General features: G+C 39.1%; 1 protein-coding gene across 1 annotated transcript; it reads right to left on the bottom strand.

Annotated features, from left to right (window-relative positions):
- Positions 1-7,557: 7,557 nt before the first annotated feature.
- On the bottom strand, positions 7,558-8,511 carry LOC100675906 (olfactory receptor 8A1-like). Its single transcript, XM_064268316.1, has one exon. The coding sequence runs from the start codon at positions 8,485-8,487 to the stop codon at positions 7,558-7,560; it is 930 nt and encodes a 309-aa protein (XP_064124386.1). The 5' UTR covers positions 8,488-8,511.
- Between the last annotated feature and the right edge of the window lie 17,658 nt (positions 8,512-26,169).

Here is a 26,169-nt window from a genome sequence, read left to right on the forward strand (position 1 = left end):
ATCGAAATATTACAAAGCATCTTCTCAGACCACAAGGCAATAAAACTAGAGATCAATAACAGAAAAACTAGGGAAAAGAAATCAAATACTTGGAAAATGAACAATACCCTCCTGAAAAAAGACTGGGTTATAGAAGACATCAAGGAGGGAATAAGGAAATTCATAGAAAGCAACGAGAATGAAAATACTTCCTATCAAAACCTCTGGGACACAGCAAAAGCAGTGCTCAGAGGCCAATTTATATCAATAAATGCACACATACAAAAAGAAGAAAGAGCCAAAATCAGAGAACTGTCCCTACAACTTGAACAAATAGAAAGTGAGCAACAAAAGAATCCATCAGGCACCAGAAGAAAACAAATAATAAAAATTAGAGCTGAACTAAATGAATTCGAGCACAGAAAAACAATCGAAAGAATTAACAAAGCCAAAAGCTGGTTCTTTGAAAAAATTAACAAAATTGATAAACCATTGGCTAGACTGACTAAAGAAATACAGGAAAGGAGACAAATAACCCGAATAAGAAATGAGAAGGACCACATCACAACAGAACCAAATGAAATTAAAAGAATCATTTCAGATTATTATGAAAAATTGTACTCTAACAAATTTGAAAACCTAGAAGAAATGGATGAATTCCTGGAAAAACACTACCTACCTAAACTAACACATTCAGAAGTAGAACAACTAAATAGACCCATAACAAAAAAAGAGATTGAAACGGTAATCAAAAAACTCCCAACAAAAAAAAGCCCTGGCCCGGACGGCTTCACTGCAGAGTTCTACCAAACTTTCAGAGAAGAGTTAACACCACTACTACTAAAGGTATTCCAAAGCATAGAAAATGACGGAATACTACCCAACTCATTCTATGAAGCCACCATCTCCCTGATACCAAAACCAGGTAAAGACATTACAAAAAAAGAAAATTATAGACCTATATCCCTCATGAACATAGATGCAAAAACCCTCAACAAAATTCTGGCCAATAGAATCCAACAACACATCAAAAAAATATTCACCCTGATCAAGTGGGATTTATACCAGGCATGCAAGGCTGGTTTAATATCAGAAAAACCACTAATGTAATCCATCACATAAATAAAACAAAAGACAAAAACCACATGATCTTATCAATTGATGCAGAAAAGGCATTTGACAAAGTCCAACACCCATTCATGATAAAACCTCTTACCAAAATAGGAATTGAAGGAAAATTCCTCAACATAATAAAGGGCATCTATGCAAAGCCAACAGCCAATATCACTCTAAATGGAGAGAACCTGAAAGCATTTCCCTTGAGAACGGGAACCAGACAAGGATGCCCTTTATCACCGCTCTTATTCAACACCGTGTTGGAAGTCTTAGCCAGGGCAATTAGGCTAGACAAAGAAATAAAAGGTATCCGGATTGGCAAGGAAGAAGTAAAGTTATCACTATTTGCAGATGACATGATTATATACACAGAAAACCCTAAGGAATCCTCCAGAAAACTACTGAAACTAATAGAAGAGTTTGGCAGAGTCTCAGGTTATAAAATAAACATACAAAAATCACTTGGATTCCTCTACATCAACAAAAAGAACACCGAAGAGGAAATAACCAAATCAATACCATTCACAATAGCCCCCAAGAAGATAAGATACTTAGGAATAAATCTTACCAAAGATGTAAAAGACCTATACAAAGAAAACTACAAAGCTCTACTACAAGAAATTCAAAAGGACATACTTAAGTGGAAAAACATACCTTGCTCATGGATAGGAAGACTTAACATAGTAAAAATGTCTATTCTACCAAAAGCCATCTATACATTTAACGCACTTCCGATCCAAATTCCAATGTCATATTTTAAGGGGATAGAGAAACAAATCACCAATTTCATATGGAAGGGAAAGAAGCCCCGGATAAGCAAAGCACTACTGAAAAAGAAGAAGAAAGTGGGAGGCCTCACCTTACCTGACTTCAGAACCTATTATACAGCCACAGTAGTCAAAACAGCCTGGTATTGGTACAACAACAGACACATAGACCAATGGAACAGAATTGAGAACCCAGACATAGATCCATCCATGTATGAGCAGCTGATATTTGACAAAGGACCAGTGTCAATTAACTGGGGAAAAGATAGCCTTTTTAACAAATGGTGCTGGCATAACTGGATATCCATTTGCAAAAAAAATGAAACAGGACCCATACCTCACACCATGCACAAAAACTAACTCCAAGTGGATCAAAGACCTAAACATAAACACTAAAACAATAAAGATCATGGAAGAAAAAATTGGGACAACCCTAGGAGCCCTAATACAAGGTATAAACAGAATACAAAACATTACCAAAAATGATGAAGAGAAACCCAATAACTGGGAGCTCCTAAAAATCAAACACCTATGCTCATCTAAAAACTTCACCAAAAGAGTAAAAAGACCACCTACAGATTGGGAAAGAATTTTCAGCTATGACATCTCCGACCAGCGCCAGATCTCTAAAATCTACATGATTCTGTCAAAACTCAACCACAAAAAGACAAACAACCCAATCAAGAAGTGGGCAAAGGATATGAACACACATTTCACCAAAGAAGATATTCAGGCAGCCAACAGATACATGAGAAAATGCTCTCGATCATTAGCCATTAGAGAAATGCAAATTAAAACTACGATGAGATTCCATCTCACACCAGCAAGGCTGGCATTAATCCAAAAAACACAAAATAATAAATGTTGGAGAGGCTGCGGAGAGATTGGAACTCTCATACACTGCTGGTGGGAATGTAAAATGGTACAACCACTTTGGAAATCTATCTGGCGTTATCTTAAACAGTTAGAAATAGAACTACCATACAACCCAGAAATCCCACTCCTAGGAATATACCCTAGAGATACAAGAGCCTTCATACAAACAGATATATGCACACCCATGTTTATTGCAGCTCTGTTTACAATAGCAAAAAGTTGGAAGCAACCACGGTGTCCATCAACGGATGAATGGGTAAATAAATTGTGGTATATTCACAGAATGGAATACTACGCATCGATAAAGAACAGTGACGAATCTCTGAAACATTTCATAACATGGAGGAACCTGGAAGGCATTATGCTGAGCGAAATTAGTCACAGGCAATAGGACAAATATTGTATAAGACCACTATTATAAGATCTTGAGAAATAGTAAACCTGAGAAGAACACATACTTTTGTGGTTACGAGGGGGGGAGGGAGGGAGGGTGGGAGAGGGTTTTTTATTGATTAATCAGTCGATAAGAACTGCTTTAGGTGAAGGGAAAGACAACACTCAATACAAGGAAGGTCAGCTCAATTGGACTGGACCAAAAGCAAAGAAGTTTCCGGGGTAAAATGAATGCTTCAAAGGTCAGCGGAGCAAGCGCGGGGGTCTGGGGAACATGGTTTGCGGGGACTTCTAAGTCAATTGGCAAAATAATTCTATTATGAAATCATTCTGCATCCCACTTTGAAATGTGGTGTCTGGGGTCTTAAATGCTAACAAGCGGCTATCTAAGATGCAGCAATTGGTCTCAACCCACCTGGAGCAAAGGAAAATGAAGAACACCAAGGCCACATGACAACTAAGAGCCCAAGAGACAGTAAGGGCCACATGCACTAGAGACCTACATCATCCTGAGACCAGAAGAACTAGTTGGTGCCTGGCCACAATCGATGACTGCCCTGACAGGGAGCACAGCAGAGGACCCCTGAGGGAGCAGGAGATCGGTGGGATGCAGACCCCAAATTCTCATAAAAAGACCAAACTTAATGGTCTGACTGAGACTGGAGGAATCCCGGCGGCCATGCTCCCCAGACCTTCTGTTGACACAGGACAGGAACCATCCCCGAAGACAACTCATCAGACATGAAAGGGACTGGTCAGCGGGTGGGAGAGACGCTGATGAAGAGTGAGCTAATTATATCAGGTGGACACTTGAGATTGTGTTGGCAACTCTTGTCTGGAGGGGGGATGGGAGGATAGAGAGAGAGGGAAGCAGGCAAAATTGTCAAGAAAGGAGAGACTGAAAGGGCTGACTCAAGAGGGGGAGAGTAAGTGGGAGTAGGGAGTGAGATGTATGTAAACTTATATGTGACAGACTGATTGGATTTGTAAACGTTCACTTGAAGTTTAATAAAAGTTATTAAAAAAAAAAAAAATCCAAAACTTGGAAAAAAAAAGCAGCAGCAAAGATGGCACAAGGAGTCGGGTGTTCAAGAGAAATGAGGGGAGGAGGTGAGAGGCAGGGAAGAAACCAAAAGAGGCCAAAAAAAAGCAACAATGAAATGGCAGTGAAGAAGCCAGTTGGCCTGGGCGGGGTGAATCCTCATGGCAAGGAACTGTTGCCTCCCATTCCTCCTCAAGGCTCTCTAGGAAGTGGCAGATTGGCCGACCAGGAAGCAGCAAATCAGGCTGCCAAGTAGCCCCTATTGAGCCCACTGGGAAGCAGCAAATCTGCCCTCCAGGAAGCCAGGAAATGGCTTGCCAAGAAGCGTTGAATTGGCCCTCCTGGAATCCAGGAATCGGCCCACTGAGAAGCAGCGAATTGCCCCACAAGAAACAGTGAATCGGCCCTCCAGGAAGCCAGGAATCAACCTGGTAGGGAAGTGGCAGTTTGATCAGCATTGAAGTGGTGAAGGCTGAGCAGGGGGAGGCAGGGTGGGTGGTGAGAAAATATGTCTTACTGGTTACCTGGTGCTCTGTCTCCTCTTATATTCTTATATGTTTTATGCCTGTTCTTAAATGTTCTAATTTTTTTCTGTTGAGATTGATTTTGTTGTTGTTGATTTGCAGGATTTACTTGTATATTCTGGTTATTAATCACTTGTCAGCTTTATACTTGACAAATATCTTCTTCCATTCTATTATCTATTACTCTTGTCCATGGTGGTCCTTAGTTGAATAAGATTTGTTAGCTCTAATGTAATCAAATTCATCCAAATGTTTTGCTATATGAGTTTCCATTTTGAAGTTTTTATTAAGAAAAGAACCATTTCTCACTTTAGGTAATAAAGATATTTTATTATTTTGTAAAGATTTACAGCTTTGGAAACCCTATGGAGCAGTTCAACTCTGCCCTCTAGGGTTGCTATGAGGCAGAATTGACTTGGCAGCAACAGGTTCAGGTTTATTCTTTTTTAAGGAGTTCATTTTTTTGGTGGTAGATTTCTCAGTTCTAGGAGAGAACATGCAGGAGAAAGTGAATATGGTGGACATTTTGGAATGGCTCCATTCTGCACTCCTATTCAGAGTGGTTAAAAATTCCAGAGGCCTTTTGCAGGGTGATTAAAAATTCCAGGTGTCTTTTGCAGCTAGAGTTCTGAATATGAGTTAGCTTTTACTTGTGAAATCCACTCATGTGAGCTTTGGGAGGTGGAAGTGAGGTGGTGCAACAGCTGCAATTGCTGTTGACAAGCAAGGTTATGGAGGCCTATCTACCTAGAATGTTGGTCTAGGGTTTCTGTTGCTTATTTACCAGTTTTATGGGTGTGAGAGGTATTTTTCATGGTGGTAGTAGTCACAGCAGCAGTAGGAGTTTTCTGACCTCTAGGTCATATCTATTCTGGCTTCTCTTTGGATTTAATAGTCCAGTAGGGGCTCTCTAAGCCCTTCTTATCCAATTATTAAAATTAAAAAAACTGAGAATATAATCTCCAGTATTAAATACCTTTCTATTTGATAAATCTAGAGTTATTTCACTTTTCCATACCTAACTGATGCAATATAAAGCAAAAAAACCAAATCCGTTGCCATCGAGTTGATTCCAACTCATAGCGACCCTATAGGGTAGAGTTGAACTGCCCTACTGGGTTTCCAAGGAGTGGCTGGTGGATTTGGGTTGATAGCTGAGCTCTTAGCCACTGCACCACCAGGGCTTCATAGTGTCTAAGATACTTAAAAATGACAAATACTGATACAATATTATTTCTAAAACAATTATAAATAACAACTTAAAAAAATTTCTAAAAATCTTTTGCAGTGCAAGACCACTGACACTTTAACATAAATCTCTGATATTGTTCAAGGGAAAAGTGGGAAGACATTGTGCCACATGCTGATTGGATTTACTGAGTCAGGTTGGCAGGATAAGAAGATTGATCAGTTATCTAGGGAAGAACAAAGACTGCAGCAGTGCCTAATGTCTCCTTGGCCATGTGGAATGAATGGAGAGGTACTGTAGAGGAGAAGTTATTTTCAAAAGACAATTGAAATTGGAAAACTAAAATTAGGATAAGGTACAGGCTGTATAAACAGACTATCAGCCAAGAGAACAGGGATAATGAGTTGTGGGTTTGAATTACAGTGTTGCAAGTTTACCAGCTATGTAACCCTGAGAAAGTTACTTAACCTCTATAAATCAAAGTTTTCTCATTTCAGAAAATGAGAAAATTAAGTAAAACACTTAGAAGACTGCCTAGTGTAACATAAATGTTAGATGCTATGATGATGATGGCAATAGTGGCAACTGAATTTAGGGACCATTTAGAAGATCTTGGGTAGGAATAAGTAGAGAGTAAAAGTAAAATGAGATAGAAAGAGAAAGAAGAGAAGGGAGTAATCAGGGTGAGGAAGAGGTTGTGTGTTACTTCTTGGTGACTTTCAAATTCATCTCCATTTGTCTTGTGTATGCCAAAGTGCAAATTATGAGAATTAGTTTGGGTCGTATGTTCCCTATTGAGGATAATAAATCAATAAACAGTTTTCTTAAAGTCACAGATAAAAGTTTTAAATTTACATTATAATCCAGATAGGTAAACGTTTATTAGAGATCCAAAGATAAAAAAAACTGATCCTTGATGGAAGAAAACATAGATGTGAAATCAGTAAGACTCAAGCAGAGTCAAACATGAAATACATGAAAGTAAAAAGGGAAAAGATGAGTGAATGCATTTAATCGGTCATGTTGAGAAATATTTGCTCTCTATCAATGTGTGTGTAAATCTTTGAAGGGCTTCCCCCTGTATTTATATCTTGGTTTTCAACTCAAGCCAGAATAACGACATTTGCAACCAAAAGATCTTCTACTTCATGTTTTCTGAATGGTAGCATTCACCTGCTTGTTCCTTAGACCGTAAATTAGAGGGTCCAGCATGGGGATTGCTGTGGTGTGGGACACAGAGGCCATGCTCTCCTGGGCCAGTGAACTGACCTTGGATGGTTTTAAGTATATGAACGCAGCAGATCCATAGAACAATTCCATTGCCACAAGATGGTAATATTTTCTCTATAGAAAATAATGGTAATAATGTTTTCTCTATGGGAGGAAATAAACAATGAATGACACTCAAACTCAATGCTTAAAGTGTAAAATTTATGTTAAATAAAAATAAGTTAGTAAATGTTTAACAAAGGGCTCAGGATAGAAAGAATAGATCCCAAATAAAAGAAAATATGAACTTGAAAATAGTAAGACATGAAAGAAAGTGGGAAGGAAGAGAGAAGACATTCACTAACCATGTGGAGAATTGGTGTTACACATCCATGGTTGGACTTTCCTTTGGTATTTATAACAACCTCGTTTTAAAATTGAGAAAGAATAATAATATTTGTGTTAAGACAGTTTTCTTCTCACTGTTTTCTGCATGACAGCCTTCACCTCTTTATTCCTCACACTGTAAATTAGGGGGTTCAGCATGGGGATCACTGTGGTGTAGAATACAGAGGCTGTGTTCTCATGGGCCAAGGAACTGGCTGTGGAAGGTTTTAGGTACATGAATGCACTAGATCCATAGAATGTCCCTACTGCTATAAGGTGGGAACTGCAGGTGTTGAAGGCTTTGGACCTACCCTCCATCCTCCTGATGTGGAATATGCTATAGAGGATGAAGGCATAGGAGACGAGGACTGTTAAACTGGTGACTATGATGTTGAATCCAGCCAAAAAGAAAAGTGTCAGTTCAATATTATAGGTGCTAGAGCAGGAGAGCTTCATGAGAGGGAGGATGTCACAGAAGTAATGACTGATGAGGATCTCACAATAAGACAGTTTTAACATGAGGGTGATCCCTACTGTTGAGCCAATGAGCCCCATGATGTAGGCCACAGCCACTAGCAAGGAGCAGATTTGATGTGACATAGTGATGTTATAAAGCAAAGGGCTGCAGATGGCAACATAGCGGTCATAGGCCATCACCATCAGTATGTAAAACTCGGCAATGACAAAAACAATGAAAAAGTAGAGCTGTGACATACACCCAGCATAAGATATACTGTTCTTCTCTGACACAAAGTTCACCAGCATTTTAGGAGTAATGACAGTAGAGTAGCACATATCTATAAATGACAAATTGCTGAGGAAGTAGTACATGGGGGTGTGAAGCTGGGAATTCAGACAAATGAGCATGATCATACCCAGATTCCCCACCATGGTGACCATGTAGATCCCTAGAAAAAGGAAGAAGAGAGGGAGCTGGAGATCTGGCCGATTTGTTAATCCTCCTAGAATGAACTCTGTCACAGTAGAGTGATTCTCTGCAGCCATTCTTCTTGGGGTGGGAAGCCTGTAAGGATAAGAAAGGAGACCTGTGAAACACTATACAGGCAGCCCCCAGGTTAGAAACAAGAAAAGTTCCTAAGTGTGTCTTATTTCAAATTTGTAGGTAAGACAGAACAGGTACATATGGTTCTTATTTAGTGTCAGTTAGTCAAATGTTCATCTTAGTATGTAGTAGACATTTTACCTTTCTACACATATAAGACAATTAAGAAGCATTTCCAAATACATTAAAACATCTTAAACATAAGAATATTGTACATAATAATAATATACAATAATAATAAAAGTAACTACATAAGGTACTGTACTGAAGAGAGAGAGAATCTACGTGTGTGTGTGTATGTATGTGTGAATATATGTGTAGGTATACAGTACTGTAAAAAACATTAAAGAAACAGTTCTTAAAATAGTACAGATAGAAAAAAAATCGTGATTAAAAGTTAACACACTAGTTCCATCAATGTCTTACATACTGGAAGAGGCATTTATTAGGTAACATTATGATAACGTTAATAATTGGATGATACAGGAAAAAATGATGAAGAGATGGCTACTGTTGAAGATAATGGACCTGGTGCTGGACAGGGGGGTGTGGTTTACCACTGGAGTCAACTTCTTGAAATAGGTATCAAGTAAGGTTTGTAAAGAACTTTTATTTTCTCATCATTAATGGCCTTATGGCAGCTGATGCCCTTCGTAACTGTCCAGTAAACTTTGATGACCCTGTCTGTATTAGGATCTTGCTGCTCTGACTTTGCTATTCCTGCTTCAATGAGATGAATGTCTTCAGCTAACTCTTCCGTCAAAAACTTTTTTGGCTCTGGAATTTTTAGACCCCAGTATTCTTCCTCAAATGCTATCATCTGTTGCTGTCATTCCACAGGTTTTCATTGGTTAATTCTTTGACATGTGAGTCAAGTAACTTTACGACATCATTTTCACTAATGACTAATTGCAGTCAGTTACCAATATTAACCACAGCTTGCCTGATTTGATGATGTTGTCAACTGTAAACCCCTGAAAAGCATGTGTAAATTGGGGGCACAACTTGTTCCACACTCCTTTCATGTTTGACTGATTCACATCATCTCAGAATCTGCAATGTTTTTGATGGCATCATAGATGTTATAATTCCTACAGAACTGCCTTAAGCTCATCACATCATCTTGGATAGCTCTTACTGTTTCCGAAAAGGTTCGTTGTAAATAATAGACCTTAAAGGAGGCTATGGCTCCCTGATCTATTAGCTGAAGTAGCGATGTGCTGTTGGGGGGTGTCTTAGTCATCTAGTGCTGCCAAAACAGAAACACCACAAGTGGATGGCTCCTACAAAGAGAAATTTATTCTTTCATTGTCTAGTAGACTACAAGTCCAAATTCAAGGTGTCAGCTCCAGAAGAAGTCTTTCGCTCTCCGTTGGCTCTGGAGGAAGGTTCTTGTCATCAGTCTTCCCTTGGTCTGGGAGGATCTCAATGCAGGAACCTCAGGTCCAAAGGAAATGCTCTGCTCCTGGCACTACTTTCTTGGTGGTATCAGATCCTCATGTCTCTCTGCTTGCTTGTGTCTTGTATACCTCAAAAGAGATTGGCTCAAGACACTACCTAATCTTGTAGACCTCATCAGTATAATTGTCGCTAATCCATCTTATTACATCATAGTGATAGAATTTACAACATATAAGAAAATCACATAAAATGGTGGACAATCACACAATACTGGGACTCAGGCCCAACTAAGTTGACAGATATCTTGGGGGGATGCAATTCAATTCATAACAAGGGGTAAAAATATGACCTTTATATTGGGGTGAAAATCTTCTAAAGTGCTTGGATGTCATGGTGCATTTTCATGCAAAGGAGATCCTTGAAAGTAATTTTCTAGCCAAACAATAATGTTCAACAGCAGGGACAAATCGTTCAAGAACCAATCATCAAACATGGCGATTGCAACACAAGCCTTTGTATTTGCTCTCCAAATTATAGGAAGGAATGCCTTAATATTACAAAGTAACTTCAAATTTAGGGAGTGTTACGGATTGAATTAGGTTCCCCCAAAACATGTGTTGTAAATTCTAACCTCTATGCCTGTGATTATAATACCACTTGAGAATGGGTTGTTTTTGTTATGTTAATGAGGCAGGATTAGTGTAGGGTGTATCCTGAGTCAATCTCTTTTAAGATATAAAAGACATTAAACAAGGGAGCAGAGTATAGATAGGTGAAGAGAGATGCCAAGCTACATGAAGTTTCCCCAGGATCAGAAGCTCTGAAAGAGACAAGGACCTTCCCCCAGAGTTAACAGAGGGAGAAAGGTTTCCTCTAAGACTGGCACCCTGAATTCAGCTTCTAGCCTCCCAAACTGTGAGAAAACAAATTTCTGTTTGTTAAGGCCACCCACTTGTGGTATTTCTGTTGCAGTAGCATTAGATAACTAAAAGAGTGATACACATGCAAAGATTTGAACTTGAAACCCCTGGCTGTGTTATCCATATCAAAGTGGCTTAACTGCTAATAATAATAAGTAATCTGCAAAATAAATGATTTTAGAGGTTTTTTTGAAGTGCACAACACACAATTTATAAACTGGGGAAGCACCGAACTCACAGAGCGAAGACAAGTCTCGCAAGTGAAATCGGTTTTCCAAGGAATCGGGGGAAGTATCAAGAAATCATATTCTCAAAGAAAGAACTACATCATCAATTGAATTCCCAACCTCAAATGGTGTCTGAAGTTAAAGTAAAGGCATTGGTTGGGAAGAGATAGAATCCTGAAACTTGGGATGGGGACATATAGGCAGATATTCAGGAAGTTGGGGACACTGAGTCCCTAAATTCCATTGAATCACTCCTGCCAACAGAACTAGCCCTCTCACTCCTATCTGAAGAGATTATCTTTGCTAGGCCACCCTTCCTAGTAAAACCGTTAGGCCTTCCACCACCATCTGATGAGATTAACCCAGCTGTATCTGAAGAGCCTTCATATGAGTCATCCCTTGGGGAGGTGTCTGAGCCATTGCTTTACAAGACAGCACTGAGTGCTCTCAGAACACAGCCCCTCCATCCATTTTTGCTTCTAGACCTATAACTGGACATAAGTCCCAGTAAGCTCCAAAAGGTGAAGTACAAAGCATGACCTAGGAAGAGGTATGTTACACTCCAAAAGAACTGCTTGAGTTTTCTAATATGTACAAACAGAAACCTGGGTAATATGTGTGGGGGTGATTATTGAGGGTGCGGGATAATGGTACAAGGAATATGAAGTTTGATCAGTCTGAGTTTATTGCTACAGGTCTTTCTACTAGCACAGATTTTTCATTCAGTGTTTCAGCTCAAGAGATTAGGAAAGAACATAATAATTTATTTGGTTGGTTCGCTGAAGCATGGATTACCTGGTGGCCCACACTAAATCATGTTAAAGAGCCAGACCTGCCTTGGCATACTGTAGAAGAAGGAATCCAAAGATTTAGGGAAATTGGCATGTTAGAGTGGATTTATCAGGCTAACCTGATAACCCACAGACCCACACATGGAGTGCCCAGAGGACACACCTTTTACCACAATGCTGAGGAACAAATATATGAAGGGAGCCCCAGCATCCTTGAAGACTGCTGTAATTGGTATTTTATGTAAGTCAAATTTGACAATGGGAGCTGCCCTAACTGAATTAAGACACCTAACTACAATTGGCTGATTGGACCTCATACTAGTAGGAGCCAAGTGGTGGTACTCAATTGACAAAGACAAGGTAGTCACGGTTACTGTAATGGACAGTGGAGTTAAAGCATTAATCAGAATTGTCTGACTTGTATGGACTTATGACATTGGATACATAGTCATGGTGTCCCTAGGAGTGAAATAGGTGGGACATCTACTAAATATTTACTTGATCTGTACAAGCAGTGGGAGAATTCTAGGTCAAGTGAATGGCAGTCTAACTTGAATCGCCAGAATGGAGAGTCACAGCCCTTCTATCAATTCCCAGACTTGAGCCAGTTTACAGACACAAAACCCCCTGAATGAAAGGGAGGCCAGATCCCCTTGAGGAAGGGCCCCACTACACTGCCAAAAATTTGTATTGTTAATTTTTCTCCCAGCCTTCCCCAAAGGAATCCATCTCCTTTTCATGAGAGTGACTGCTCATTCGGAAAAAAGAAATAATCAGACATTTCGAGGATGACTGGATACCGGCTCTGAACTGACACCAATTCCAGGAGACCCCAAAACATCTCTGTGGCCTGCCAGTCAGAGCGGGGGCATATGGAGGTCAGGTTATTAATAGAACCTTAGCTCAAGTTCATCTCACAGTGGGTCCAGTGGGTGCCCAAACCTATCCTGTAATGATTTCCCCAGTTCCAGAATGCATAATTAGAACAGATATACTCGGCAAATGGCAGAACCCCCACATTGGATTCCTGACAAGTGAAGTTAGGGCTTTTATGGTAGGAAAAGCCAAGAAGCCAAGTGGATGGCGTTAGAACTGCCCTTACCTAGGGAAAGAGTAAACCAAAAGCAATGCTGCATTCCTGGAGGGATTGCAGTGATTACTGCCATCATCAGGTACTGGATGGATGCAGCAGTGGTTATTTCCACCATATCCCCGTTCAACTTGCCTATTTTGCCTGAGGAAAAAAACAGGTGAATTGTGGAGAATAACAGTAGATCATGGAAAACTTACCCAGGTGGTGGCTGCAATTGCAGCTGCTGTTCCAGGTGTGGTTTCATTGTTTGAGCAAATTAATACATATCCTGGTATCTGGTATGCAGCTATTGATCTGGCTAATGCGTTTTTCTCCATACTTGTTTAGAAGGACCACCAGAAGCAGTTTGCCTTCAGCTGGCAAGGCCAGCAATACACCTTCACAGTCCTACTTAGAGGTGTATCAATTCTCAAGCCCTATGTTATAATTTAGTCTGCAGGGACCTTGACTGCCTTTCTCTTCCACAAGACTACACACTGATCCATTACATTGATTGCATTATACTGATTTGACCTAGTAAGGAAGAAGTATCAGTGACTCTAGACTTATTGGTAAGACATTTGTAGGCAAGAGGTGGGAAATTAACCTGAAAAAAATTCAGGAGCCTTCCACCTCAGTGAAATTTCTAGAGGTCCAATGGTGTGGGGCATGTTAGAATAATCCTTCTAAAGTTGAGGATAAGTTGTTGCATCTCGCTCCTCCTACAACTAAAAGGAAGGCACAACGCTTGGTCAGCCTTTTTGGATTTTGGAGGTACCATATCCCTCATTTGGGTGTGCTTCTTTGGCCTATTTATCAAGTGACTTGAAAATCTGCTGGTTTTGAGTGGGTCCAGAGCAAAGAACACTCTGCAACAGGTTCAGTCTGCCATGAAAGCTGCTCTAACACTTGATCCATATGATTCAGCTGATCCAATGGTGCTTCAAGTGTCAGTAGCAGAGAGAGATGCTGTTTGGAGTCTTTAGGAGGCCCCTATTGATGAAAAACAGCAGACCCTTGGGATTTTGGAACAAAGCCCTGCGATCCTCTGAAGATTACTACTTTCAGCTTGTTACTGGGCCTTAGAAGAGACTGAATGCTTAACCATGGGCCACCAAGTCAATATGTGGCCTGAAGTGCATCATGAAAAGGCTGTTGTCTGACCCACAAAGTCATAAAGTGGGATATGCACAGCACTCCTTCATTAAATGGAAGTGTACATAAGATTGGGCCCTAGCAGGACCTGAAGGCACAAGTAAGTTATATTAGGAAGTGGCCCAAATGCCCCTGATCTCCACTCCTGTCATATACCTATCCTCTTCCAGTTTATACCTATGACCTCATGGGGAGTTTATTATGATCACTTCACTGAGGACAAGAAAACTTGTGGCTGGTTTACAGATGGTCCTGTGCGATATGCAGGCACCACTTGAAAGTGGACACCACCAGCACTACAGCCTCCTTCTGGGACCTCCCTGAAGGACAGTGGTGAAGGGAAATCCTTCCAGTGGGCAGAACTTTGAGCAGTGCACCTGGTTGTTCACTTTGCTTGGAAGGAGAAATGGCCAGATGTGCAATTGTATACTGATTAATGAGCTATGGCCAATGGTTTGATTGGATGGTCAGGGACTTGGAAGGAATGCAATTGGAAAATTGATAACAAAGAGGTATGTGGATAGATATTTGTGTCTTATGTGAATGTTTGCCAAATGGTGACCTCAGCAGAGCAATTTTAATACTCAAGTGGTTGGGATGATATGTTCTGTGGAAACCAGCCATCCTGTTTCTCCAGCCACTCCCTTCATTGCTTAATGGATTCATGAACAAAGTGGCCATGGTGGCAGAGATGGAGGTTATGCATGGGCTCAGCAAGATGGACTTTCACTCACCAAGGCTGATTTGGCTACAGCCATTGCTGAATGTCCAATCACCTGGCAGCAGAGACCGACACTGAGTCCCTGATATGGCACCATTCCTTGAGATGATCATTCAGACCCCTGGTGGCAGGTTTGTTACACTGGATCACTTCCATCATGGAAAAGGAAGTGTTTTGTTCTTACTGGAATAGAAACTTACTCTGTGTACAGATTTGCCTTCTCTGCATGCAGTGCTTCTGCCAAAACTAGCATCCATGAACTTACAGAAAGCCTTATCCACCATCGTGGTATTCCACATGGTATCACCTCAGATCAAGGGACTCACTTCATAGCAAGTGAAATGTGGCAATGGGCCATGTTCATGGAATTCACTGGTCTTACCATGTTCCCCATCATCCTGAAGCAGCTGGTTTGATAGAATGATTGAATGACTTTCTAAAGACACAATAACTGCACCAGGTAGGTGTCAAAACCTTGCAGGGTTGGGACAATGTTCTTCAGGAGGCTGTATATGCTCTAAATGAGTGCAATATATGGTGTTATTTCTTCCATAGCCAGAATTCTTGGGTCCAAGAATCAAGGGGTGGAAATGGAACTGGCACCACTCATTAATACCCCTAATGATCCACTCATAAATTTTTTGTTTCCTGTCTCCACAACTCTATGCTCTAGGGTCTGGACGTCTTAATTCTAAAAGGAGGAATGGTCCCAACAAGAGACACCACAATGATTCCATTGAACTGGAAGTTAAGAATGCTCTCCAGCCATTTTTTGGCCCCTCATGCCTTTCAATCAACAGGCAAAGAAGGGAATTACCTTACTGGCTGGTGTGATTGATCCTGATTACCAACAGGAAATAGGACTGATACTACATAATAGTGGTAGAGAAGAGTATGTCTGCAGTACAGGAGATCCCTTAGGATGTCTCTTAATACTACCATGCCCTGTGATTAAAGTCGATGGAAAACTGCAACAACCCAATTCCAACATGACTACTATTGCCCCAGACCCTTTAGGAATGAAGGTTTGGGTCACCCCACCAGGGAAAGAATCACAATCAGCTGAGGCACTTGCTGAGGGTAAAGGGAATACAAAATGGTTGTTGGAAAAAGGTAGTTCTAAACACCAACTATGACTACATGACTGTAAAATACTACAGTATTCAATTTTTGATGATCATCTCTGAGGGAGACATAGAACTAGGCCACATTGGAGGGACTGCTTACTCTGCTGTCAGGCTACAGTCTTAAAACTGGAGCTTGAGTCCATCCATAGAGTACATTCCATCTATAAACATGATTCCCTTCATAAGTAACATGTTGATCTTATTAAAAACTGTTCTAGATACTACTTTCATGCAATATTTGATAATTCCAATATGGCAACAATTATGATAAGTACCTATATTACTGTTAACGATGCAGGTCTTATACAATAGCTTATCCCTTTAGGTAACCAATTAAAATTTTAGGTAACCAATTAAAATTATCAGAGAAGTCTTTCTGAGGGAGTACACAAAGCCATGTAGTCATCTTATGGATTTCTTTAACGTCTTGCTCAACTATGCTGGGAGTATTAATCCAGGAACAACAGGAAGTTTTAATGATGGCACAAACTTGGCCTTGTTGGCAAGAAGGAAATCTAAGACTATATGGTCATCCAACACAACCTCAGTATAACTTCAAGAAGGAGACCACTCTTAAGTATCTCAGTGGAGGTGGTTATGTTGTATCATCCCTGGTAACAAGAACTGGTAGGCTGAGTTTTTAAATATGACCCATCAACAAATAAAAATAAATCAGAATTTCTTAATGGAGTTTCTTGTAAATGTGGCCTAGGAGATAAGAGTTGTTCAGTAAGATCTAAGCAATTATGAGATGCATAGTCATTATCATTAGGGAGAGGAAGCAATGTAGCTGGATTCAAAGAGGTTACGGTATGTAATGGGACATTGGAGGCAGCCAAAAGGAGAACCTTGAAAGAGGTTAACTTGCTGGCAGAAAGATGTTGGGTTAATATTGAATTTAAAACAGATGACAGTTTATGAGGGACATAAATGTCAAGAAAATTTCCTACAACCACATCTGTCACAGTTTCGACTAAATTAGAAATTGTGGCTACTGTTCTAAGACAAGGGGGGTAGCCTCTAGCAACAGGATCTAACTGAATGTTATAAAATCTAACAGGTCTTTGCTGTCTTCCATGTTTTTGAGTAAGGACTCCTAAAGCATTTCCAGATTTTTGTAAAACAAAAAGTGAAAAGTCTAACTTGTAGTTTGGGGATTCTAAATCTGGGGCATTTTGTAAAGCCTGTTTTAATTTATCAATAGCTTCCTGACTTTCTCTAGAATGTTTAAAACAATCAAATTCAGAGCTTTTTAGATATTGTTAGAGGGGTTGGGATATGAAAGAAAAATTAGGTATACAAGTTCTATAGTAGCCACAAAGGCCTAAAAGTCCTCTTAGTTCCCTTTTATTAGTGGGAGTGGAGCATGCTAAAATAGTTTCCCTTCTTTTGGGATCAATAGTGATCACTTCTGCAGAAATTATGTGCCCTAGGTATTTAACTAAAGGTTGTGTCAATTGTAATTTTTCTCTGGAGACCTTGTGACCTCCAGTGATTAAATGTTGTAATAGCAAGACACTATAAGGCAATTTTGATGAGATTTTGAGCAGGTTAGTAAATAATCTACATAGTGTAATACAGTAGACCCTTTTGCAAACTGTAAAACTTGCAAATCAGCATGGAAAATTTGAGATAAATAAGTGAGAGCTTCTGTGAACCCCTGAGGCATCACAGTTCATGCGGATTTTTTTGTCCTTCCATGTAAAGGCGAACAGAAATTGACTATCTGTATGAACTGATACGCTAAAGAATGCAGTACTGTCTTAGACTAGGTCCTCTAGAGAAGCAAAACCAGTAACACATATAAATATATAGATAGATTTATATCAAGAAAATGGCTCACACGGTTGTAGAGGCTGGGACATCTCAAGTCCATGGATTAGGATAGAGGCTTCTTCTGATTCACGTAGCTGCAGGGACTGGCAAACCCAAGATTGGTAGGTCTGAGATCAGGGCTCTTGATCACAGGATGTGAAGATCAACGAATCCCAAAATTGGCAACCAAGACCACATGTCAGCTGCTAGCTCAAGTCTCAAGAACTGGAGGTCAGACAAACAGGAGCCAGCTGCAGGATCCAACTTAGGCAAAAGCCAGAACATTCACTTATATCCGGATGCAGGCCACACACCCAAGGAAGCTCCCTTTCAACTGATTGGCTACTCACAGCAGATCCCATCATGGGGGTGATCACATATGAAATCTCAACAGAGAAGTGATCACATTATACAACTGCCAAAACACTGAAAATCATGGCCCTGCCAAGTTGACAGACGATCTTAGCCATCACGGCTACAAAGGCCAATTACCGTGAACTGAGAAGTTTCTGGAGGGACGTTAGAAAAGAGCAAATGAGGATTTGGAACTACGGGAAACCTGGGTATTATAATGAAATTGATTGGACGTAATCCCTGAACAAGTCTCCAACTCCAACCATTAAGTTTCTTAACTGGGCTAGTTCAGGGTATGATTAAACTCTATGATAAGTTCTTCAGTTGTGGGGGTTATTCCTTCCTGAACTTCCTTCCTTAAGAGACATTGGGAAATCCAAGGTACAGGCCTATAAGTATCAATTTGAATTTCTATTGCGTTGGTAGAGAGTACACGACCAGTATCTGTGGACCCAGTGAACCAAAGTGTTTCCAGCATGGCTGAACAATCATCTAATGAACTGGAAGGAATAACCATAGGGTCTTCAACTGAGAGAAGGGTTAAGGCTTGTAAATGACAAAAGTTTTCTTCAAAAGAAGCCTCTTTGGTCTCTACAGAATCAATAGAAAGGTCTAATAACATTTCCCCTTGTTCATTAAATACTACAATTTCTCTTAAATAATAAATCTCTTCCTGATAAATTTACTAGAGTATCTTCACTAAGCAAAAATGGATGCATATCTTTTATAGAACCAAAAATCACACTAACAGGTTGAAAGTTAGCCAGTGTTTGTTTTTCCACAATTGTTGAAGTAGTATTACTTCGGGGCAAGGGCTTTTGCAAATTAGTAGGGCTAATCACTCAACGGCATTGGGATTTTGGGGGGGAATCACCAACATGGCAGCACCCGTGTCAATTAAAAATTTGCTTGGCTCTCTGTTTATTTGGATTGTTGTTTCTCTTGGGAATCTAGTATTACCATAGAGAAAGCCTCTGTTAACTCCCTGGACCACTTTCAGGCTCTTTTTGAAAAAAATTCAGACACCTTAGAAATTAAAAATTTTGCTTTTAAGTTTGTTACAGTCCTTTTAAGGTCTCCTAATTTTTTACAGCAGTAACAGATAGGAGATTTTTATTTCTGACCCTTTAGAGAATTTTATGACACAAAGAGGAAAGGTTTTTGGTTGAGCCCGCAACTGTTGAAATTGTAAAGTCATTAATTTTCTTTGTCTTTCACCATCTTCAATCTCTATAGTTTGAGCTAATTCATGAATTCTGTTAATTCAGGTATAGGAGTATTTTCCACGCTAAATTCTTTCTTTTGACTAAAGTTACTAGCTCAAGATCAAGTCCAGGTATGAACACTGCATTATAAACTCCTGTGGTTCCTGTCTGACCCATACCTAATCCAGAATGTTCTTCAAATTTTTGGTACAACCTAGTTTAATAATCATATCCTAATCACCTTTATTTTTCACTCAAGAATTAATTTTAGTCCAATCTATTACTGAAAGAAAAGCCTCCTTGATAGCCTTATATAATTTACCAGCTTGTTTTGCAACAGCTGTAAGTAAGCCTTTGTTCATTTGTTTGATCAACATTTAAAGCTAGGCTCTCTTGGGGTTTTTTTTTTTTCCCCAATAAGCTTCTTTTAACCATATTTGAGCACTTCCTGGGATAACTGACATGTGAACCAATTGGTATAAATCAGATAATACTGGCTGATAAGCATCTACAAGGACTTTAAATTTCTCAGTAAATGTAGATGGATCCTTCTGTACATCTGGAAATTCTTTAGCTATACTATATAATTGACTGTGTGCCCAGGGAACATAGGTTACAATAGTTTCTTTAGGATTATCTCTAGTTCCCATGCAGGGTGGCACAGAGTGGCATCTCGGTGATAGTATGAGATGACTCTGAAGATTCTTTTGGAATGTATTGAAGTTCTGATGAAAGGTTATCAGAATCTTTAGGTGTATAGGCAGGTAAAGTAGGGTAGAGAGAGATGACCTCTACAGGAGAAGAAGGAGGAAAAGAAGCAGCAACAGTATGTAGTTGTTAAAGCTGCTTAGGTTGTTTTGAGTTGTTTCTTGTAAGGATGCAAATCTACTTTTTGACTCTCTTTTTGAAGCTTCAAGATACCAATTGTAAAAAAGCATCCCATTGATTTGATTTTTGGGGGGCTGTCCCATTCCAATTTACTGCACAAAAAGGTTAACCTAATTCAAAACTGTCCCATAAAGGCGACTGGTTTTCTAGATTTTCTTTAGTAATTGTAGGCCAACATTTAAGGAACAAAATTGAACTAGGACCATATTTAAACATGAAAGCAGCTGGAGTCCAGAAGGACCAGCTACATCTTTGGAGGTGGTATTGCCCATGTTTTACCAGTAGGTGGTGTGCGTGTCTTTAAAATGTGCACTTTTGTCTTGTTTTAGTTATCTAGTGCTGCTATAACAGAAATACCACAAGTGGTTGGCTTTAACAAAGAAAAATTTATTCTACCACAGTTTAGGAGGCTAAAAGTCCAAAGTCAGGGCACAAGTCCCAGGGGAAGACTTTCGCTCTCTGTCTGTTCTGGGGGAAGATCCTTGTCATTGATGTTTCCCTGGTCTAGGAGCTTCTCAGTGCAGAGACCCTGGGTACAAAGGACACGCTCTGCTCCCAGCACTTCTTTCTTGATGATGTGAGGTCCCTCTCTTTGCTTGTTTCTCTCTCCTTTTATTGAATCAAGCCTGTGACCTGAGTAAAGGAGTTGCATTTCACCCTAATCCTCTTTTATATAACTTAATCTTACCTCATTAACCTAACAGCCTCTAATCTTGCCTCATTAACATCATAACCCAAAAAATCCATTGCCATCAGTCAATTTTGACTCATAGAGACTCTATAGGACAGAGTAGAACTGCCCCATAGGATTCCAAGGAGCAGCTGGTAGATTCAAACTGCCGACCTTTTCCTTACCAGCCAAGCTCTTAAATGCTATGCAAGCAGGTCTCCTATTAATATCACAGAGGTTAGAATTTAGAACACGTAGGATAATCACATCAGATTACAAAATGGTGAACAATACTGGGAATCATTGCCTAGCCACATTGACACACATTTTTTTGGAGTCAATTCAATCTACAACAAGCATGCACTTCTGCCTTTTTTCTGGCTGAGAGCTCAACTTCTTTTTAAAAGCAGAAAAATTTTCTGTTCTGCTTTCTGGAAAAAAAAAAAAAACTTCAAAAAGCATTCACAGCTTGTAACTAACAAAAAACAAACTAGATGACACACAAAAAAATCAAGAATAAGAATAAAAAAAGGAAAAAAAAACCATTGCCAGTGAGTTGATTCTGACTCATAGCAACCCTATGACAGAGTACCAACCCCTACTTGCCCTGGGTTTCAAAGGAACAGCTGGTGGATCCAAACTGCCAACCTTTTGGTTAGCAGCTGAGCTCTTAGTCACTGCACCACCAGGGCCCAAAGAACAGTGGCCACCAATTTCTCCAAAATCCCTGAAAGGTAGGCTCCCTCACAGAGAGTCCTTTTATCTTGAAAAGTGGACTGTTTCTTACAGAGTCTTGTTATTTTAATCTGGGCAAAGGATTTTTGCCTTAAAAAAAAAAATTAAAAACTGTTTCCCCTTGTAGTGTTCTGGTACAGGTAGGTTCATAGCCTTTAGGTTTGAAGCTTTTATTGGAGAAATTTTAGCCAGCAGGACTACAGCCTAATGCTAGACATCTGCTTTATGCTTCTCTTATCAACATGGAAACCTGAAAATGACTAGGATCTTCCAAGCAAGAGACAACAAAAAGAAAGGCTTTCAATAAAATCCTCAAAAGAGCCACGTGAAGCTGGAGTTGCTCGATTTTGAGAGCACTCACCTCGTCCTCCTCTGAGGACCCGTGGAAAATCAGACGGAACACAATGGTTTCGTGCGGGCACCTGGTTTCCAAATCTGTGATGATCTATGATACCTTGCAGGTCTGCTGGTTGGGCTCTTTCAAAATCTCATCCTCTTCACCAATTTATGTCAAAGTGGCTTAATTGCTAAATAAGTAATCTACAAAATAAGTGATTTTAGAGGTTTTATTGAAGCACACAACACACTCTTTATAAATTTAAATTGTGGAAGCACCGAGCTCACAGAGTGAAAGAAAGTCTCACAAGTAAAATCAGTGTTCCAAGGAAACGGGGAAAGTATCAAGAAATTATACTCTCAAAAAAAGAACTAAATAAAGGGGAGGGCAGCTATAGGAAAATCAATGAATATGGTAATAATCACACTTTGGTTGGATATATGTCACATAGTTGTGGTAAAAGTCATACATATTATTAGTAGCTTAACTAAAGAAATCACAAAGAGTTTGTACTTTATTTCTAACTGGTTGATACCTTGTAAGAAACCACAAACTTAATTTGACTAGCTGATTATCTTGTAATAAACCATAAGTTGTGTTAAGAGTTTCCTTGGAACAAATTGTAATATCTGACAAACATGTTTTTCAGAGACAGAAAAATGGAGGTAGATTCTTCGCAATGGTCAAAAGACAAGGTGGAGTCTTAATTTTGCATTGTTACAGGATGAAGTCAGGGGCTAGTTGTAAGTTACAGTTTTTTCCACAAACTAAGTGCTTCAAATATTATGCTGTTACTCACTGGCAAGCAATAATGTTAGCCTATCCTTTTTTTTTTATTTATCCTTTGATGACTTATAGCCTGGTGCATTTTTTCCTCTTTCTATAATAGGTCCTTTCAGGCATGTTCCTCCCAAATAAGCCATTCTCATCTACATTAAATACTTTGTCTGCCAAATAACCTCCCTCCTCAATAATTTTTTCAACATTTCAAGAAAATCACTTGTAGCACGTACATCAGGACTCACTGCTTCAGTTTGTACTTTTATATTGTGTAAATTTGCCCTCACTTTGAAACGATTGGACCTACCCCTACTTGCAACAAATCCTTCATCACAATCACCTTCATTTGCTGCAATGCAGTTCTCAAATCATTGAAAAGGTTTTGAGCCTTTTCTTGCACTGAAGTTAAGCTAATGGGCATATTACAGTGATTTTGATTGTCTAACCAAATTATCAGTATCCTTTCTATGAGTTGGGATTGGCTTGATGACAGTGGGTTTGGTTTGGTCTTTCCATTTCAATAATTAAACCACTGCATTGTTTTGTAGTAATTGTAGCTTTCATCAGGGCAGAGCCTTTCACATGCTTCATTATTCTCACTTTATCCTTTAAAATTATTCCAATCGTTTAACTCTCCCCTAACACTATTCCAATGACTGCAATAATTCACCTCTTTCTTATTGCTCTATTATTTCCACTTTATTTTTAATTGTGATCGTTTTCCTTCTCTTTGGTGCATCACCAGCACTTGCATTGGATTTACACTTTGGCAGTATGGCTACAAGTGTAAATTAGAGGAAAATTTAAGCCAAATACAAAGTTACACACTCGACATGGGTTAACAATGGCAACATGATCCAACTTAAAATGGTGGATGGCATTCTCCTTCCTCGAGCTGATGAACCCAACTGCTCAAGCTGCACATTGTTTTTATGAGCATCACAAAGTAGTGCATGTGTTCATTATTACAAGCCATCGTATTTAAGTCAAAATTTTAATACAACAGTCCACTCATAAATACAAGTTATCTGTAAGTTGGGCATTCTTAATCCAGGTATTTACTGTACAGCCTTTCTGGTGAGGCCAGGTATAAGCATTTGTTCCTGATTGTGTGATCCTGAACTCTTTCCTGATTGCTTCTCAGTCCTTCTAATGTTTGCTAGAAGTCAGACAATCATGGAATGTTACAGAGATCATGAAGATGAGAAAAAAAGGGCCAACATCTGGAAATTTTAGCACCTTCATGTTCCTTAAGTATCCTAGAGTTAACTACTAGTATGTTTCATTTCTTGGGGTTGAAGTGGTATTTGGTCTCAGAAACAGAGTCACCCTTGTCATCTATGCAGTTCCCTAGATGACACAAATGGGTTTACACACAATTACTAATCAAAAAGTTGGTGATTAGAACCCACCCAGCAGTGTCACTGAAGAAAGTCCTAGTGATCTGTTTCCATAAAGATTGCAGCCTGGAAAACCCAATGGAGCAGTTCTACTCTATAACACATGGGGTTACCAAGAGTCAGAATCAACTCAATGCCAATGGGTTTGGTTTTGTCATCTATGCAATCCCAAAATATTCCCCAGAAAATGTAAATGTGAGGTGATCTTATCTCAAATCCAGGTAGTGTGGGCTGGTAGTTAAAACCCTACCACTTACAGAGTAACAAGTCAATTTCCCTATCTGAAAAATGAATCAAGTTTTCATTTCCCAAAGTTGTTTTAAAAATAAAAAGGAATAATATATGTGGAAATATATTTCAAATATTCAGTTATACAAATGTGAGTTTTCATTAGGCATCTGAAATTTTTCCTAGTTTTTCATTGATGCTGAAGTCCAACGGTAGTTTTTCTTGATTCTGGGTACAAATTACAGTTACTTGGGGACCTTTAAAGAATACTGGTGTCAGGGTGCCACCTATTGAAATTCTGACTTACTTGGCCTATATCATTTTCTGGGCACTTAGTTCTATACTTTGGGTACTAAAAAAAAAAATGGGTAGCAGGTAAAATTCAGCTAAAAAAAGTAAAGATTTTGTTATTTGAGAGTTTTGTATTTATTGGAACAAAAATATTTTTATAGCTTGAAAAAATAGTGAAATTAGGCTAAAAATTCCATTTATTCTGTAAAACATAGGGATTGAAGAAATACATGTGATTGCTTTCCACTGTGCTCAGAGAACACATGAAAAGTTCAAGTTGGATCAGGTTTAGCAGTAGGTGGAACTAGAAATAGAATACAATGCAGCTCACAGATCAAGAGCAAAATGATTTGAGTAGAAAGCAAGCATTTCACTTAATCCCTCTTTCTGCATACCTTAAAACCTGGGATTCTTAGTTGTCAGTCTATCCTTGGCTACCTTCTCTTATACCAAATGTACCCCCCAGAATAATTTCAGCTTGTCTTTGTGCTTCACCATTTTTTTAATACTATTGTGTTGATTTCCAATTTACAGTACTACTTGTTTTTCTACTTTCAGAGTCAAACTGTGGTCAATACAAAAAAGGCTTGCAGCTGATGGTGATTATATGTAGGTGCCCAAAAGGCTCCTTGGAAGTAACCTTGGTACATCTAGATAAAAACTGCACCTTAAAGCTGGTCTTGAGGAGCAATTTCTGTTACTGGATCTTGTGTCTTCTTGTGATAATTTTCCCTTTCTACCTAATGAAAAGAGAAAAATACTTAACTTATAAAAGCAGATAGTATTTTCCTTTTGATAAGTTTCTTGCTAGAAGTAGTCTGGTAGATTATGTTGAGTAATTATCAAATGGTAAATGTAAGCTCCTGAAATGTCACTTGCCAACACTGGCTAATCATCCTCACAGTCTAAATAAGGTGGATCATTAGACAAAATAACCTTAAATCTCCCCAGTCCTTATATTTTAGGATTCCAACTTATGAATAAACTTAAAAGCAGCCAGACTGAAAACGATACAGTACAAACAAGGAAACAGGAAGAATACCAGGCTACTAGTCAGAAACTATACCAACCAGAAGTCAATGGAATAACATCTTTAAAGTATTAAAAGAAAAAAAATCAATATATAATTTCATAACTAGTAAAAATAAGGTTAAATAAAGATGTATTCAAACAAGTGCTATGAGAATTCTTTCCTATCAGACTCACACTACAAGAAATGTTAAAAGACGTTCTTCAGGCATACGGAAAATAATAACAGTTGGAAATTTGAATCAGCACAAAGGAATAAAGGGCAATGGAAATTTAAAATATATGATGAAATGTAAAGGACATTTAAGCTTATTTAAAAGTCTCTTTAAAAGATAGATGAGTGTTTAAACCAAATATAATAATATTGTATTGCAGGGGTTCTCATATGTAAAGTTAAATACATGACAACAGTAGAGCAAAGAACAGAAAAGGGAAAGGTTCTTATACTATATGTGAAGTGAGTCAATATTATTTGAAG

This window comes from Loxodonta africana, chromosome 15 (genome assembly GCF_030014295.1).
Source record: "Loxodonta africana isolate mLoxAfr1 chromosome 15, mLoxAfr1.hap2, whole genome shotgun sequence".
Lineage (NCBI taxonomy): Eukaryota > Metazoa > Chordata > Mammalia > Proboscidea > Elephantidae > Loxodonta > Loxodonta africana.